Consider the following 16,258-nt stretch of genomic DNA (forward strand, 5'->3'; position numbering starts at 1 on the left):
TATTAATGTTTTTATATGTTTGCAAGCTGTTTAATTTGGTGTTTTCCATATCTACTTATCTCCTTGTATTCATGTTAGTTTTCATGCAAGATTAAGCTGAATAACTCAGTTTCAAAATATGCAGAAGTTTTTGCTGCAAAAATATTTTTATGGGTGAGCAAAAACAATTGCATACTTCATTTAAGAAGAGCGGAAAGTAGCAAGGCTGGGCAATTGCAGTTTTATTCCCATTGGGAAAAGTACTGGTTATCTTTAAACTATTATTTCTTCTTTTCCTCACTTAATATTATTTTGCCAGCACTTAAATGGGACATGAGAAGGGAAGATTGGATCTACTCTAAGTATACCCCAACCAGGTCTGAAGAACAGATGGATGGCAAGACAGAAAATTTAGGATAGAATTTCTGAAATTAGAAGCTAAAGCCCTATGTGGTTAGGAAATTAAGAGCAAAACTACTGGGTCCAAAGTTCTAACTTCCTGCTTTAATTGAATTTACATTTCAAGAAAAGAAATAAAGCAATAGTTTTATCACTTTCATATGAAAAATAAGGGGGGAAAGTAACTGGACATTTCTAGTGTTTGTAGCCACAGAGAAAGTTCATGTTTCAAGTTCAAAGTATTTGCATGGGTACTAAAAAGAAATGTTAAGAATAACACAGTTTTAAACACACATTTACAAGGGCATTATTGAATTGACAGATATTACTTATACTTTATAGTACTAAGAGTGTATTACAGGCACTGAATAGAGAGAGCATTGTGGGATTTGCTCATTCCACATTAATGAATCAACAGCACTGTGTCGGACTGGCTTCTGTGGAATCTTCCTCACTGTTGTCAGAGACTGATCTGCTTGCTCAGGTGTTCGGGCCATGAATCGGTCCATCTACACTGCCTTGACAGCTCACATTGATCATCAGAAGTTGCAGCCTCCTTGAAGTCTTGTTTGTCCTCCCAGGCTGCTCTTGCCTCACTTCCAGGTCTCTGGTTTGTAGCTGGGATCTGGGTTTGCTCTTTGGGCTCTAGGCCTGTTCTGTGTTCGTGAGCTTATCTGCCTATGTCTGACTTCAGCTCTGACTATCCATCAGCTTTGGATTTCAGAGGTGAGTCTTACCCTAGAATTTCTATTTTTTTTTTAATTTTTATTATTAGTTGTTCAAAACATTACATAGCTCTTGACATATCATATTAGAATTTCTATTAACACCTCATTATACCCTGAGAAGTCAAAGGTTTATAAGAATCACTGGAACCCTTTTCCTGGGGATGGAAAGTCCTTGTTTGCACCTTCTAGGAGTCAATAGCTGCGGAAAGTGAGCTACTTGCTCTTCAAGGGAGAGAGGGATAAGTTTTCATTGGCCATGTGTCGGCTTTGCTCCCCAGCCTGGTTCATAGGGAATTTCTGAGAAATGGGTGTACTTTATGAAAAAAGCAACTGAGCAATGTTTTCAGAGTATTTTGTAATAAGAAAGAAATTATCTAGGATCCGATCCATCAGTCTGGAGCACTCTCACCATTGTGGGTTATATCTATACACAACCTGAGAATGAGTACTCTTCTGTGTCTCCTAAGTCATACTTAGCTCATTACTGACCATATTTTGTATAGCCCCTCTAATCACCGGTGTGACCAGTATATGCTCAAACATGCCACTTACAAGAGAAAATGACTCCTAACTTGAATTTCTTTCTTACTGAGATCAATACTGTATTACAGTACATAAAGAGTTCTTAGAATATGATAATGTTGAGCATCTATCAGTTATAATGCTTTTATCCAAATACTAGAAGAATTCATGTTGTAGTTCTGTTAAACACATTAGGGAATGGGTGCCACAAATCACCCACCGCCTTGATTGATTGATTTTAGAAATGAGAAAAAAGAAAAAGAAAAGAAAGCCTAAAGAAACTGAGAATGTCATCAGCTTCATTCAGTAGTTACCATCAGTGGTTAGTAGATTTGGGGTATTCAAAAAGAGTGCTCCTCCCACTTTGTTTGTCTTTGCTCTTTGGAGATGATGTGCTCTGGCAGAAAAATATGGAACTAAATCTAAAGTCCAATGCTGGCTCTCCACTCCCTGGGTGTTTAGTTTGGGTATGTTACTTTTCTATAAAATGGTGGTAAGAATTCTGATCTCATAGAGCTGTTGTGAGAATTAAATAAGATAGCATAAAATGATTCAGTACACTCCATAGCAACCATCAGATACTCAACTGATATTCCTTTCTTTTTTTTTTCTTCCTCTTCGTTTAAAGAGAATTAGTTGTGAACCAAGTTGCTGTGTGTGACAAGAAATAGAAACCTTTCTACCCATTTCTTTTATCCTGAAGGGTTCAAAGATCAATATCCTGATATAAAGACTTCCTTCCAAGAAGAAGTCAAGATGAGGACTTGGACCTTGCACATTCTAAGACCTGTTTTCAGGTCCATAAATTAGACATTTTTCTGTTGCCATTGAAAGTAGAAATAATACTTAGACTGGTTATATAGAGAGTGCCAGTGTGCTTATTTGAAAAATGAACTTAATGAAACTGTGAATTTGTGAAAGTGAGGCAGATAGAAGAAGGAAGAAATTTGATTGACAGCCCCAACCAGAACAATCTTATGTAGTCACTGTTTTGGCATTGCTGGGGTATAGCCTGATGTCATTTTGTAAGTAGACTCTTCCAGACTATGTCATTTATCTCAAAATATACTCCAAGGAGTTCAGAAAACTATTCTTGACTATTTGCTTTCCTCAAATTTAATTCTCATATTTCAAAAACAGTTCTTTCTCATGATGGATCTTAATAGTAATTTATTAACGGTAATTTATTAACAGTAGGGATCAGCAAACTACAGCCCATAGACCAGACCTGACCTGCCTTCTATTTTTGCATGGCCTAACAACTAAAGATGGTTTTAAGATTTTTAAATATAAAAACAAACAAACCTATTAGCCTGATACGAGAATAGTTGCTTAAAGAATTGTGGACACTGCCTCTTGCCTGCAAAGCCTAAAATACTTACTATCTGACTCTTTCCAGAAAAGGTTTGTTAACCCTCCACCCCCTTCAAACTTACATCTGGCACATTTATCAAAGACTAAGTGAAAACAAGGAAGCCAGAAAGTGAAGTAACTCAAATAAATTAATTAAAAAAGAGACTACATTGTGAGACAAGTTAGGATCCTGTAATACATACTGGTTTTGTTGATCTCTGTAATATTTTAGATTTAGCAGACCCTTAGTTGTCTTCTGGCTGATGGGTTTTTAAAGAATTTTGTAAGGTCTGGCAATTAAAACAGATGACAGCAGAACTGTTTCCCTTGAAGGGATCCAGACCACTTGTACTGCCTGCCACTCCTACTCCTCCCTGGGGCGTTCTATGGAACCTCCAAATGAGAGGTTCTCAAACAACCAAAGCTGTCAAATTGCAAAAGACATCTGCACACAAGCAACTCAGGCTGCTGTGGGTGGGGTGGCGGGGAGGGTTTGTCCTGGATGAGGCTGCCAGAGGAAGGGGCTGCCAGAGAACAGGGGTCTCAGTTCTAATTATGATGAGCCAAGGCTCCTCAACAGAAAGGTATTTCAAGAACTATATTTTTAAAAATTGAAGCCTCTTGTAGAAATGTAAATTAACAACTAGGATTAAAAAAAGGTTGACATATCAAACTTGAAGGACCCACCTGGCCATATTCTCATATTCTCAAGGGAAGAGGTTTGCTTCTTCAAAATCCACTCTCTACCTGCAATGAAGATGTTTGCAACTGATATAAAGTGAAGAAGGCTGAACTCACTATTACATAGATGGAGCAGAACTTTAAATAAAAATTCCTTGAAAAAGACTACATATGGGCATAAATCCATGATAACATCTGAGTGACTTCTCAGTGTCCTGAGAGTAAAATAGTTTGCTAGAAGGTAACACTAAGCACCTGAAGGCAAAGTGGAAGAGTATAGGCAAGTTAAAAAGAAGAATGGGCCTTGCCTAGAGTCACAAAACCAACTGCCCGAGCAATTTTGCCTCAAGCTAGTAAAAATGGCAAACTTTTGGCCCTCACTCACCATACCCCAGTCCTCCAAAAAGGCTGTTGTTACATCATTTGACAGACCTGGAAAAGAAGGAGATTCCCTGTGTGAGTTTGGAATTGGTAGGTCAACCCTGGATTTGGCTGGAAAAATATTGTATTAAATACTGGGTTGGCTGTCTATATGCTAAATATCTTTTTCTATAAAACCTTGCTCTGAAGTGGTTTCAGAAGTCATGTGAAAGTCCATGGGTGAGATTGTCCCAGCAGACTCTGAAAGAGAAGCAACATCTTTTATGGTCAACATGGCACAGGTAGGAGATACCTAAGGAATGAATAATAAGTAGTTAGGGAACCAAATGTGTTTTACTGAAACTTTAGTTTTTTGTTTTGTTTTTGTTTTAATGGCCAAGTTAGACTTGACTTCCAAACAAACAAATGAGGAGCATTTTTAAAGGACCTCCAGGAGTAGTTACCCATGCTACTCCATCTTCTTTCATTTTGTTTTCCCACTCTCCCCAAATGGGGTTAACATAACACATGAGCCAGGAACAAATGATGATTTCCTATAGGGCAGTCTGAGTGGTTTACTTGTTCAAGTTATTTCACTCACTTTCGGTGTAACAAACTATCTGAGGGTGAATATGTAGGAACGTTGAGAGGTAGAAGGAAAAAAGGTAAAGCATGAGATTTGAGGTTGGATATGTCATGCATTGTCTGGAAAGATCCAAGAGGACTGCACGAAGTGTTGGTCCCACAGAAATTGAGAGAGCTGCCAGAATGATGCCCCTCTACTTGGAACAAAATGTCTTTGTTCTAAAATACTGATGTTTCAGGAGCTTTTCTGAACATGAAGTTAATTACACCTGGTATTTCAGGATGTTTGATGGTAACCTTTGGCATTTATATGGATGGCATCAACCATTATCTTCTAGTTGTATCAGCCTGTATTCCAGAAAGGCATGTAAGCGTGCATCCTCTTCCAAACACTAATAACTTCTTCCCTGGCTATAAATCCAGCTGCATGATGTGGAAATGTAATTGGGAAGCCTACACAGAAGTTTGGAGCTCATGGGGGAATATCTATTTGTAAGAGAGCCTGAATATTCATGTAACTGTCCAGACATCAATAAATTCTCATTTTACCTTATTTATTTCTGTTCCCCAGTGAACAGCAGCACTCATAAGCTCAAAGTTAATAGGTATGTTCTTCAGAGCTGTGCCCTCACTTACCTTAATGCAATATCTCGCTAACACATTTGTTTATCCGTTGCCAGGTAGCTCTCCCATCAGGTGACATGAGAGTGTTTTCTTTGTCTTAGTGCATGGGAGACAGTTGCCATTGTTTGCCATCAATTAGCTTAGGGTAGCATGTCAAGGATGTACGGTTGGTGTCATTTTAGTCTGACAGCCACCGGATCTGGTTGAGAAGGGATTGTTTCATTATCCTCTTATCAGGGCTGCTGGATAATGACACTCCACACTGCAAAGAGGGGAGGGAAAAAAAAGACAGGCAGAAAGAATAGATTTTTAGCAATTGGCAATATTAAAATTATTCATGCCGCAAGGAGAAGAGAAAGATTAGAGGGATGAATGTGGAAACCCTTAAGAAGGTACTTCTTCCTGATACAGGTGGAGGATGGAGTGACACCCTTTCTGATGGAGAGGCAGGCAAAGAGGAAATGCCCAGACATCATCAGGAAAGAAAAAGGAAATCTCCTCCTCATCAGCCACAAGGCAAGGATTAGTGGAGGAATCTCTCCCATTCCCCAATTAATTTCAGTGTCAAATGCAGGCTTCTAAATGACCCTGACCAGGCATTCTCCTTACTAGAAAACTCTTTCCGGTTTGGGCATTTAGGTTGGGGAGCATTTTCCATTGAACGACAGTGCAATTATATTGCTCCAAAATGAAATTCACAAAACACACAGAAAGTACCCGAATCCAAATTTTCACTATTGGGGGCCTATTACCAGTTACCCCCAACATTGGCCATTTTCTTAAGAATGCCTAATGAAAAGTCTTTCTTCGAATTCTAAAAATTAACGGAGACTGGATCTTTGTGCACTTGGAGAAACAAACAAAAAGAAATGCTGAAAATGTAAAAATACTTCAAGATAAACTAAGCTTCAAGAGGGACAATTGTGTTGACATTTTAGTAACAGCCCATTTTCGCTCCTTAACGAAGTGCAGTCATGCATGAAAATGACTTGTTATCTTTTAAACTGAAATGCATTATGGGTTGTAATTCAAAGGTGTGCATTACTCCTTCAAAATAAAGTACAACATTTTAACCCTATGAGGATTCTTTTTGCAGGACCCAAACCCTTTTTAGTAACATATAAAAAAAATTGAACAATAAAAAACTGATTGAGGAAAAGGTGTGAAATGCTTCTGCATTTTAAAAGGACTCTAGTCTGTAGTTTATATGCATTCTTCCATCTGTAATTTAGACAGGAAATCATACTTCATTGGAGATTTACCATTTGAGAGCAACATATGCCTTTGTCTTTCTCTAATCTGATTAAAATGGTAATAATTGTAATAACAGACAAATAATAGCAACAGTGATTTATGAGCATTTAGCTATAGTTCAGGCACTATGCTTGTGGGGGGTTTTTTGTGCATTATATAATTCTCACAATCCTATGAATTATGTTATCCTTATTTAAGAGGAAGAGATTGGGACTGGTTAAATGACTTGCCCAGAACTCTTTTGTGAGTAATCACTAAAGCCAAGCAGCCAACACAGTTCTATCTGATTCACGTTGTGCTTGCTTTGTTCCATTTGTTATCACCCTGACGCTGTCTCTCTCAACCATCCCATTTCTGATGAAGCCAGAGGAGCCAAAATTTCCATTGAGGCTTGACTGTTTCCCGAACTCTTCCCAGGTCCAAATTTCTCCTCTGGGAAGAAAGAGAAACGAGATTGAGTTCACTGTTCACATGGGTCCTCTAATTCTTTTTAATGTCTCTGTGAAAGCTGATTTACCTTGGTTTCATTGATTAGCTTACCCCTCTGCGCCTTGACCCTGGAAATACTGCCCAAGAAATGAATGGTCAGCCCATACCTCCTCTCATGTACCAGTCACCAAACGATTAATGTCATTTCTCATGATCCCAACATTACTCTGACACTCATTATAGTGTATTCACCATCTGCGGGTAAGACTGGTTCCTTTTTCCTTTGAGAATAAGCCAGAGCAATACCATGGCTCTTCAGTAACCCTAAGTGACTCCAAATGCAGATTTGTAAAGCAGCTCAGTAGCTTCAGATCAGCGGTGAATCTTTTCTTGGTGCAGTATTGACAGTAGCCTTTCAGCCCAGGACATGGTGTTTACTGTGGTAAAGGGTGCATATAGCTGATTGCTCATGAATAACCCCTCCAGGCCTTCCTTCTGTTCCCACCAGAGGATCAATATGCCTCTGACAAGCATCTGAAATCTTTATTTGGGGAAAAAGCACATTTCCTACCAGCTGTTTGTTTTCCAAACCAAATAATTCAGTTAATTTCTAGCCTGAATTAAACTTCAGAGCCAGAAATCTTCTCTTGTCAGTGCTGAGGTGCTTTTAGAATGGGCAGAAACAGAAATGGGAATATACTTTTTTCACTCTTACTGACAGTGTGACGGTTAAGGCTGTTCATGTGCCTCTTAACTGCTAGCAGCCTTTGCAAAACAGAGTGCTCAGAGGTCCTGGTACATGACACTCTCATTCTTTATTTGAACCCATCTTGCCATTGAGAAGCAATAAGGGTGGTGTTCAGGGGTATGTGATCTGATACATATCATCCTGATTCAGATTCCAGCTTTAATATTTACCCATCAAGAGGCCTAGGCCAGGTAACCCACTCAGAAATCAGATTAGGGTTCAAGTTTATCACCGGTAAACTGGGAACATGTTTATAAAATACTTGAAATAAGTACTCATTAAATCTTAACTACAAATTCCCTGGTGTGGGGCAGCAAGCAGATGAAATGCAGCTGAGATAGAAACTGGCTACCTGCTACTCACAGTGTGGTCTCTGGATCACTTGGAGGGTTTGTTAGGAATTTAGAAACTCAACATCCCTTGTCCCCAAGACACAGCAAAGCAGAATATACATCTTGCTCTGATGATTTCTTTGATTTGATGATTCAAACTTGAGAAGCAAAAAAAAAAACAAACAAAAAAAAAACTTGAGAAGCAGAGCTCTAACTTTCCGTTCAGTTTTGAATAGGAAAGTATATTGCATATACTTCAGCCTGACAGGGAGGTCTTCATCTCTGCCCACCAAAATGATGAAAACACATTTACCAAGAGATGCCTATGGTTGACTTCCCCAGCTCTGGGGATGGGCCTGAAAAAAGCAGTCTTTATTTGGGGATGCTACTAACACACCTTGCCTCCCAGTGAATGCATCACAGTTGATGTAGCCCCGAGGCTTCATTGTCCACACCCATTAGAAATATAGATTAATACTTTTCATTTGGCCAGAGAGAGCTGCCTATTAAACCTAATTAACCTGGGCTAGTTAAAGGCACCAGCCTAGAATGCCTTAGTCCCGATGGCCCATGAGATGGAATCTAAGAGCCACATAGATCAACAGATGCTGCTCTGTAGAAATTATAAAGCCCACTGAGGCACCTCCACCTACCTGTAGTGGAGAGGGTTAGGTAACTGCTGTAAGCCAGGCCCCAAAGAGAAAGAAGGCAAAGCAGCAGGGTGGCGAGCTGCTGGGCTTCTCTTAGAAGCCAGGCTCACGTATTCATCGCAAGACCAGGTTTTTATTTCCTTGGGGAGTTCACCATCTCTTAATCACAAAAGCAATAAGGATTTCCAATATGTTCCTGTGCCGTGCCTAATCAGTTGTTCCAGCTGCCAGTCATCAGCCATGACTGGAAGTTCACTTAAAAGCCCTCTTCCAGCTTTGAACACAGCACTGACCCCCAAGGTGACACAGACAATGAAGGCCGCCTGTGTGTGCTGCTTGATTTGATCACAACAGTTTTGTTAATATTGTCCTGTATTCTGGAGGGATCCGTTCTCTTCCTTATGCTTTGATCGATAGGCCGCGTTGTATGCCCCCTTGGTTGAGTTGGGAAAATCATTTTGAGTGTGCATGGAAGGAAATTTTTCCTTTTGTGAATGACCTCATAATTTCATTCTAACATGGAGATTTTTCTTCCTAAGGTTAGAAATCATTTGGCAAAGTTTGAGTATTTGTCAGTAAGCATGTTTTGTAGTGAGTAAGTCTGTGAGAAGTCAGCAGGTATTCAGGCTCAAAGCATTAAAAGAGATTAGCACCTGCCTCACCTGCCTGGTACCAAGGAGGTGCTGGAATATTGTGTTTTAATGAACAAATGCATAAATACATTTGAAAAATTCTTGGGCTATGGTAATTAAGATTGCTTCTGGATGTGCAGTGTGATAAAATCAGATATTCCTAGAAGTTGTGTAAACTGAAAAGACATTTTCTGTGCCATAATGACAATTTCTGAGAAATACAGGTCTTTGGTAGAGGCTTGGGACAATCCTATTGAAGCCATAGCTATCTGACTCCAGAGAGTTGTTCATTTTATTAGAAGGGTATGTGAGATGGGAATTGGATGACTATTAGAAAGTGTCTCAATATTTTCTCCAAATTTCTTGGCATTATTTTGGTCACAGGTGTGAACTACAACCAGTAATCCTGTCCTGAATTCTGTATGCCAAGTGATCTGTATAAACATTGAATTATAAGCTTTTACTATTAGGTTGTAACTCACCAGAAACAAGATTTTCCTATACTTCTCGTACCATTTAATATGAAAAGAAGCAGGTCATGTGCTTTGTTTTAGCATCAGGGTGATTTATTAAATCCTCCATAAGAAATTGTTCAGCATACTTTCCAAACTCAGAAACTTTACATTGAACTCTGAAGCCTTATATTTCTTATTCTTATGAGGCCCCTGTCAGAAGAACACTTCCTATTTCGGTGTCATGAATCTGCTGTAGCAGTAAAGGGCCTGGGCACATGTGGACCTCAGCACAGTTGGAAGACAGGTTCTTGAGCCTTTAGCCCTGTACCAGACACCTTATATATACTGCCTCACAACCTCTCCAACACTTACCTCTCCTGGCCATTGCTGTGGCAGCTGTTAAACAGGCATAGCTTGACGGTCCCTCGCATCAACTGCACCACATGCTCCTGTTTTCTGCCCCAAATTTTCTCCAGTGCTCCACTCTGGGTCATATGCATACCTGGAAGTATGGAAATTAACACTTCCCTGGGGCAACCCTTGACCAATGGGGATAGGAGTTGGTAGATAAAAGTTCCTTTCTGTCCATGTCCTACACACTGAGCCCCACAATGGAGTCCATTGGCATTTAGAGTGGGTTTGTCTTTGTTCATTCAACAAACACAATGTTGTTGGAGATACCAGGCACCAAGGATTTCTTGTTCCCTAGTATACCCCAAGACCTAGCTCCTTGTCTGCTACGTGGGAGGTACTCCATAAGTGTTTGCGGAATAATTGTCTGCTCAGAGCATAATGAGGTAGAGGACATTATGAGCAAAAGCACAGTAGTATAAATTGCCATGAAATGTTTGAGATGTAGTCAGATGTCTCCTTTGGCCGAAGCTTAGGGGGTATTGTGGAGCCATAAATAAAATAGTGTATTAAAGTGCTTTGAAGTTCAATGCTCTATACTATTAAGTCTTGGTATTTTTGTAGAATTGATGTAAACAAGTCTTTTCCCCTGGCTGGGTTGCAACCTCCTCAATGACAGAGATTCACAAATGTAGAGTGGTTAATGTGTAGTAGACACTTAATAAATATTGAATTAAAAATAATGGTGGATGATGGATGGATGGATGGATGGATGGATGGATAATGAATGGTTTGGTCCTGACTATTAAATAAGATGAAGAACAGACCTTCAACCAGTTCTGACTTTGAGTGAGTGACAGGCTATGAACAATACTAAAATTTCCAGCCTACTTCATTGTGCTAATACCAAATGTAGCAAAGTAGTTAATAGAGACCACTGGGAAATACCACATTTTCTGTGGTACCACAGAGTAGAGCATAGAGTATGCACCTCAAGTTCTCTGTTGCCCACTGGGTTATAAACAGCAAGGGCAATGCTTCCCTTGTGATAAACACAAAGACATACTACAGAAATACCTCCAGAGGAAAATAAGTGATGGGTGTATTCAGCAACTACAACAACAACAAGCTAACATTTGTACACTAAATTGGGGCAGGGGGAGTTAGCCGCATTTTCTCTGTGACCTCTTATTATTCCATTAGTTTCTGGAATAGTATATAAAACACCAAGCTCCATGCTCACAAACACCAATGTTGAAACTATTGCCACAGTTGATCCAAATAGCCTTTTCCCCTGAGTAAAATTATTATTTGGAATACAAGCAGAATTGTGGTTCCCTGAGCTAGCAGAGCATAAATGAGGGTAGTGATTCATAAGGTGACTCTAGTGAGTTTGCAAATGTGCAACTTTTATAGAGGCTGACGCACACAACAGAGGCTTTGCCTTGCCTTTTGAGCTGGTAAGCACTTTCTGGCCTCACTACCTCTTCAGGATGCTGAGGGCTCTGGAGGATGCAGACTTCTGAGGACAAGCCTTAACCTGACAGAATGCTGATTTACCAGAAATAAACCCTTCAAATCAGATCACACCCCTGTCAGTAGCTTTTTGAGCGGGAAGATGGTAATTCTGCCTCTTCACATGTTCCTTTAAGTACTTGAACTCTTGTTCCATTGGATTAAGATTTTGGGGGCTGGGTCATCCGGGGTCTTAATTCTATCCTGGAAAGGTTGGAGGAAAGAGGTACTGGTCTAAAAATACTACTCCCTGAACTTTTAAACCTTCAACTCTTTTTGATAATGTGTCTTCTCTTTCTTAATCCCAAACCTGATTTCTTTTATTTTAAAAAAATCCATTTATTCTTTGATATCAGCAGTCTAAGTTCCAAAAGAGCAGATATGGGTATAGAGCTGAGCATGGATAGCATTGTACAGAGAAGGAAGTTCAGAGAGTCCATGTAATGATGCCAGTGTGATTGCGCATAATGAGGTGTCTGCCGAGTGGGTCCCAGACACTGAGATCCTCTCTGATAGACTCTGAAAGTGACAAGCCCCAAGTTCTTCTGCAACATAGTACCAATTAGCTGATCTAAATGGGCACATATTCAAGTTTGAGGTCACATACAGTTCTCAAAGGCGAGACTGCCCCTACAAATGGAGTTCTAAACCTCATAATCTGTATCACAATAGGCAACAGTGGGGTAAGACCCCCCACATGCTGTGATTGAGACCCCCATTTTCCTATTTTGTGGTCTTGGGAGAGCACTTCTTTTTGATTTTGATGAAGTCCAAGTTTATTCATCACACTATCCGGGAAATGTGTGGGGTCAGTTAGACTCTAAAGTTAAAAAGTTAAAAGGATGTAGGATCTTGTGCTGATGCTGGGATCAGCAGAGCTCCATTCTCATTACATTGATTGAGCATTGGCAGAGCCACCCATCTGACTCACTGTGGCTCCCTGCAGCGGGAGTGGGGGGTTGTGGGGGGGGTGGGTTACTGACAGTCTTGTGCCATTCCCTGTCAGCTGACCAAATATTCTGTTACCTGATTTTCATCCTCTGTGACTAAAAGGCATGCACACAGAAACCTTTGAATAGATGCAAACAGTACAAGATTGATTAATTATACAGTGGCCAGACACGGAACTGGCAGGGCAGGGCAGCTCTTAGGAGACAGACCGTGAACACCAGCCTTGAGCGAGTGAATGTGAGTTCCTGAGATGGCGGTTAGGCATATTAGCCAAGGAACCTGTTCCACCACAAACACAAAAGCTGTGTATATCCAAGAAGGGGAGAACCGTTCCCTGAGAGCCACCCAGAGAAAAACAAACAAGCCCCTAAAATATGCTTCCTGTCAGCCTTCAATATTTAAAAAATGTGTGCTTCCTTTGGGGTGAGTCTCATGCTTCTTTTCCCTTGATTTCAGCTCCCATTTTCTCCAGCAATCATTCAAGCCGAAGTGGAACAGCTGCTGGGGCCGGGCCACCCCCACATCCTGTCAGTCACCCTTCTCCAGGACATAATGTACAGGGGAGCCCCCACAACCCCTCCTCCCAGTTACCTCCACTCACAGCTGTGGACGCAGGAGCTGAGAGGTAAGGCCATCTGTCTCTCTCTCATAATAGGTGTCGTCGCCAAACTTTTCTCCACGGAGAAGAGCTTTGACAGTTGTTGAATTTTATTAATAATCCGTTGGTGGGTTGAGTTACCCAAAGGTGACATTTTAAAAGTAGCATACACAAAACACAGAGACCAAATATCTCATTATCTGTTATATTTTTCCGTTAGAAAACAGTATTGGCAAAAGCTGCTAAAGTGTCAGGTGCTGGAAAGCTGCATCAGAATGTCCCTGTCTTTTTTACTTTTCCATAGTTTATTTTAGGGACTCAATTTTAAGGTAATATATGCACAGGCTGAGGTGTTTTCCAGATGTAAGATGGTACCCCAGTTAGATAGTAGTGTAAGCGTGTGTGTTAGCATTTAATTACTTTGGCAAAATACCTGAGATAATGAACCTATAAGGAGGAAAGGTTTGTTTGGGCTCCTGGTTTCAGAGGTTTGAGTTCATGGTTACATGGCCATGTTTCTTTGGTCTGTGGCAGCACATTTCATCATAGTGGAAGAACATGGCGGAGGAGGCCTGTTCCCCTCATTGCAACCAAGACCAAAGAGAGATGGGAAGGGACGGGTATCACCTAACTTCCTTCCACTAGGCCCCACCTTTTAAAGGTTCCATTACCTCCCAGTAGTGCCACAGGCTGGTGGCCTATTCGTCAACACATGCCCAATGGGGAACATTCAAGATCCAAAGTGCAGGAGCTTAGGAGCAGAGCATAAAAAGCCATAGACCAGAAGGGAGCTGGCTGTTCACTGGAAACTTTACATTGATGTAACTCGAATAAAGTTTTCTGGGGGAGAATCTATAAACAACTCTTATCTTCATGATATTCTTACTTCTGAATTCTCTACTGGCTCCAGAGATTTTGATGAACCCTTCTCATATTTCTGCTCCTGTGTGCTTTTGAATATCACAAACCAAAAGAAGAATCTGCATAGTAAGTAAAGTGATCTAGGCATTGAGGGAAACCCAAGGCTCTTCCAGATGAATAAATGCAAAATAGCATCCCTGACAATAAGAAGAACATGTACAAGATGTGAGGTAGGAGAAGAGGCGCATCAGGGAGGTCTCAGATAGTAGGCCCCTAGGGTGCACATGGCTGATGGAGGCACATCATGATAATGGTGGGCCGGCTCATGTGGGACCATATTTTGTATGCTATGGTAAGGAATTTCCCCCCTTATCCTACTGTAAGCAAAGAACTATCATGGGCTTTTTATTGGAAAGAAACACAATCATATTGACATCATGGGGACAAGATAATGGAGTAATTGAAGTTGGAATAGGGGGAAAAAGGCTGAGGCTGCTACTGGAAACCATGAGAGCAATATGATAACTTTTAGTAAGGCAAAGAAATAAGGATTTGCTATAGGAAGAAAAACTGCTCATTATTTTACACACACACACACACACACACACACACGAGGAGGGACCAAAATCAATTTCTGAGTTTTACCCCTAGAAACCAAGATGGAAAATTGTACCATTAATACAATATGCAGTAACATGGGGGGAAAGAGGCTGTTGGGTGGAGAGAAGGTGGGGATGATGAATTGACTTTAGAGGGGTTTGAGTTTTAAAATTTTTAGTTTTAGGGGATTGTGAAAGATATATGTACATTTGTCCAATGGACAATTAGAGATATGAATCCAAAGATCAGACTTATTTTAACAGTTCTGTGGGTGTGGACAATGCTCTAGCTTCCTCTCAGTCTCAGTAAGCAAAGCTCAAGTGATTATCATCCATTAAGTTCACAGACACTGTTCAGAGACACACCTTTCCAGTTATCTGGTATATTCCTGTAAGTTGAGATGAGCTTATTTCTTCTAACATTTTATATAGTTTCCAATTGGGTTTAAAATTCTATTAGCTGTGGGCTTTTTGTCATCTCATTTCTTTCTGTCTGGCTGAGAATCATACCCCACAAGTTCGCTTCTTCACTGCGTCTCTTTATTAATAGTCATAACAACCCCTAACAAAAATATCAAAGGAAAGTAATCATTGGGTTGCCTTCTTGTATAGTCCTTTTAAAGAATACATGTAAGAAAAGATTTTAAGCAGTATTGTCTTTAGAAACAACTGAGATAATGAAGTTACCTGATGTTTGCATCCCAGCTCTGACAGTTGCTAATTGACTGTGGGCAAGTGCCTTAGCTGCTCTTCTTGCTTGTTTGTTTTTGACATTTTATTTTATTTCATATCTTTTATGTTTTTAGTTCCTTCTTCAAAATTTTTAAGTATACTATAATGATACCCATATATACTGCATCCATATTCACCCACTGTTCATATTTTGCCATTTTGTCTTTCTCTCTTTCTCTCACCACCCCTTATGTGGGAGATACTATACTTGTTTACTTGCTTATTAGTTTTAAACCATTTGAGAGATACTTGCAAATATCATTGAACTCTATCCATAATTATTACTTCAATAGAGATCTATTTAGAAGAACATTCTCCTCCATAAATCCAATACAACAATCATAATCAGGATATTTTAACACTGATACATTACTGTTATCTAATAAGTTATTGATATTCAGATTTCCCAAATTTTGTGAATAATGTCCTTTATAGCTAAAGGGTGTTTTTTAATTTTTCTTTCCTTTTTATGAGTCAGGGCTCTAAAAAGGATCACACAATGCATTTAATTCTCATTTCTTTATAGTCTCCTTGAATCTAATGGAGTCCCTCAGCTTTATCATCATCATTATCACCATTGTCTTTCAGGACACTGATGTTTTTTGAGGAACTCAAGACATTTGTTTTGCACAGTGCTCCATGGTTTGGGTTTGTCTGATTGTTTCCTCCTGAAACATTTTTGGTAGGAATACTGCATAGGTGTTCCTTAGCTTTTTTTTTTTTTTTGGTTTTATCTTTTATTGATTTTATTTTTTTAAAATACACGAGAGTAATGGAATGCATTACAATTCTTATTACACATATAGAGCACAATTTTTCATATCTCTGTATATAAAGTATGTTTACACCAATTCATGCCTTTATACATGTACTTTTTTGCATTACAATTCTTATTACAGATATATACCACAATTTTTCAT

The 16,258-nt window shown here is 39.7% G+C and overlaps 1 protein-coding gene across 8 annotated transcripts in view; it reads left to right on the plus strand.

Annotated features, from left to right (window-relative positions):
• Glis3 (GLIS family zinc finger 3) overlaps positions 1-16,258 on the plus strand; it is a 432,619-nt gene that overhangs the window by 373,806 nt on the left and 42,555 nt on the right. For all 8 annotated transcript variants that reach the window (XM_048806835.1, XM_048806840.1, XM_048806842.1 and 5 more), the window contains one exon: positions 13,005-13,173. In XM_048806835.1, the coding sequence (XP_048662792.1) occupies positions 13,005-13,173 (169 nt within the window). The remainder of the gene's footprint in view (positions 1-13,004; positions 13,174-16,258) is intronic.

Source organism: Marmota marmota, unplaced genomic scaffold, assembly GCF_001458135.2.
Source record: "Marmota marmota marmota unplaced genomic scaffold, marMar, whole genome shotgun sequence".
Lineage (NCBI taxonomy): Eukaryota > Metazoa > Chordata > Mammalia > Rodentia > Sciuridae > Marmota > Marmota marmota.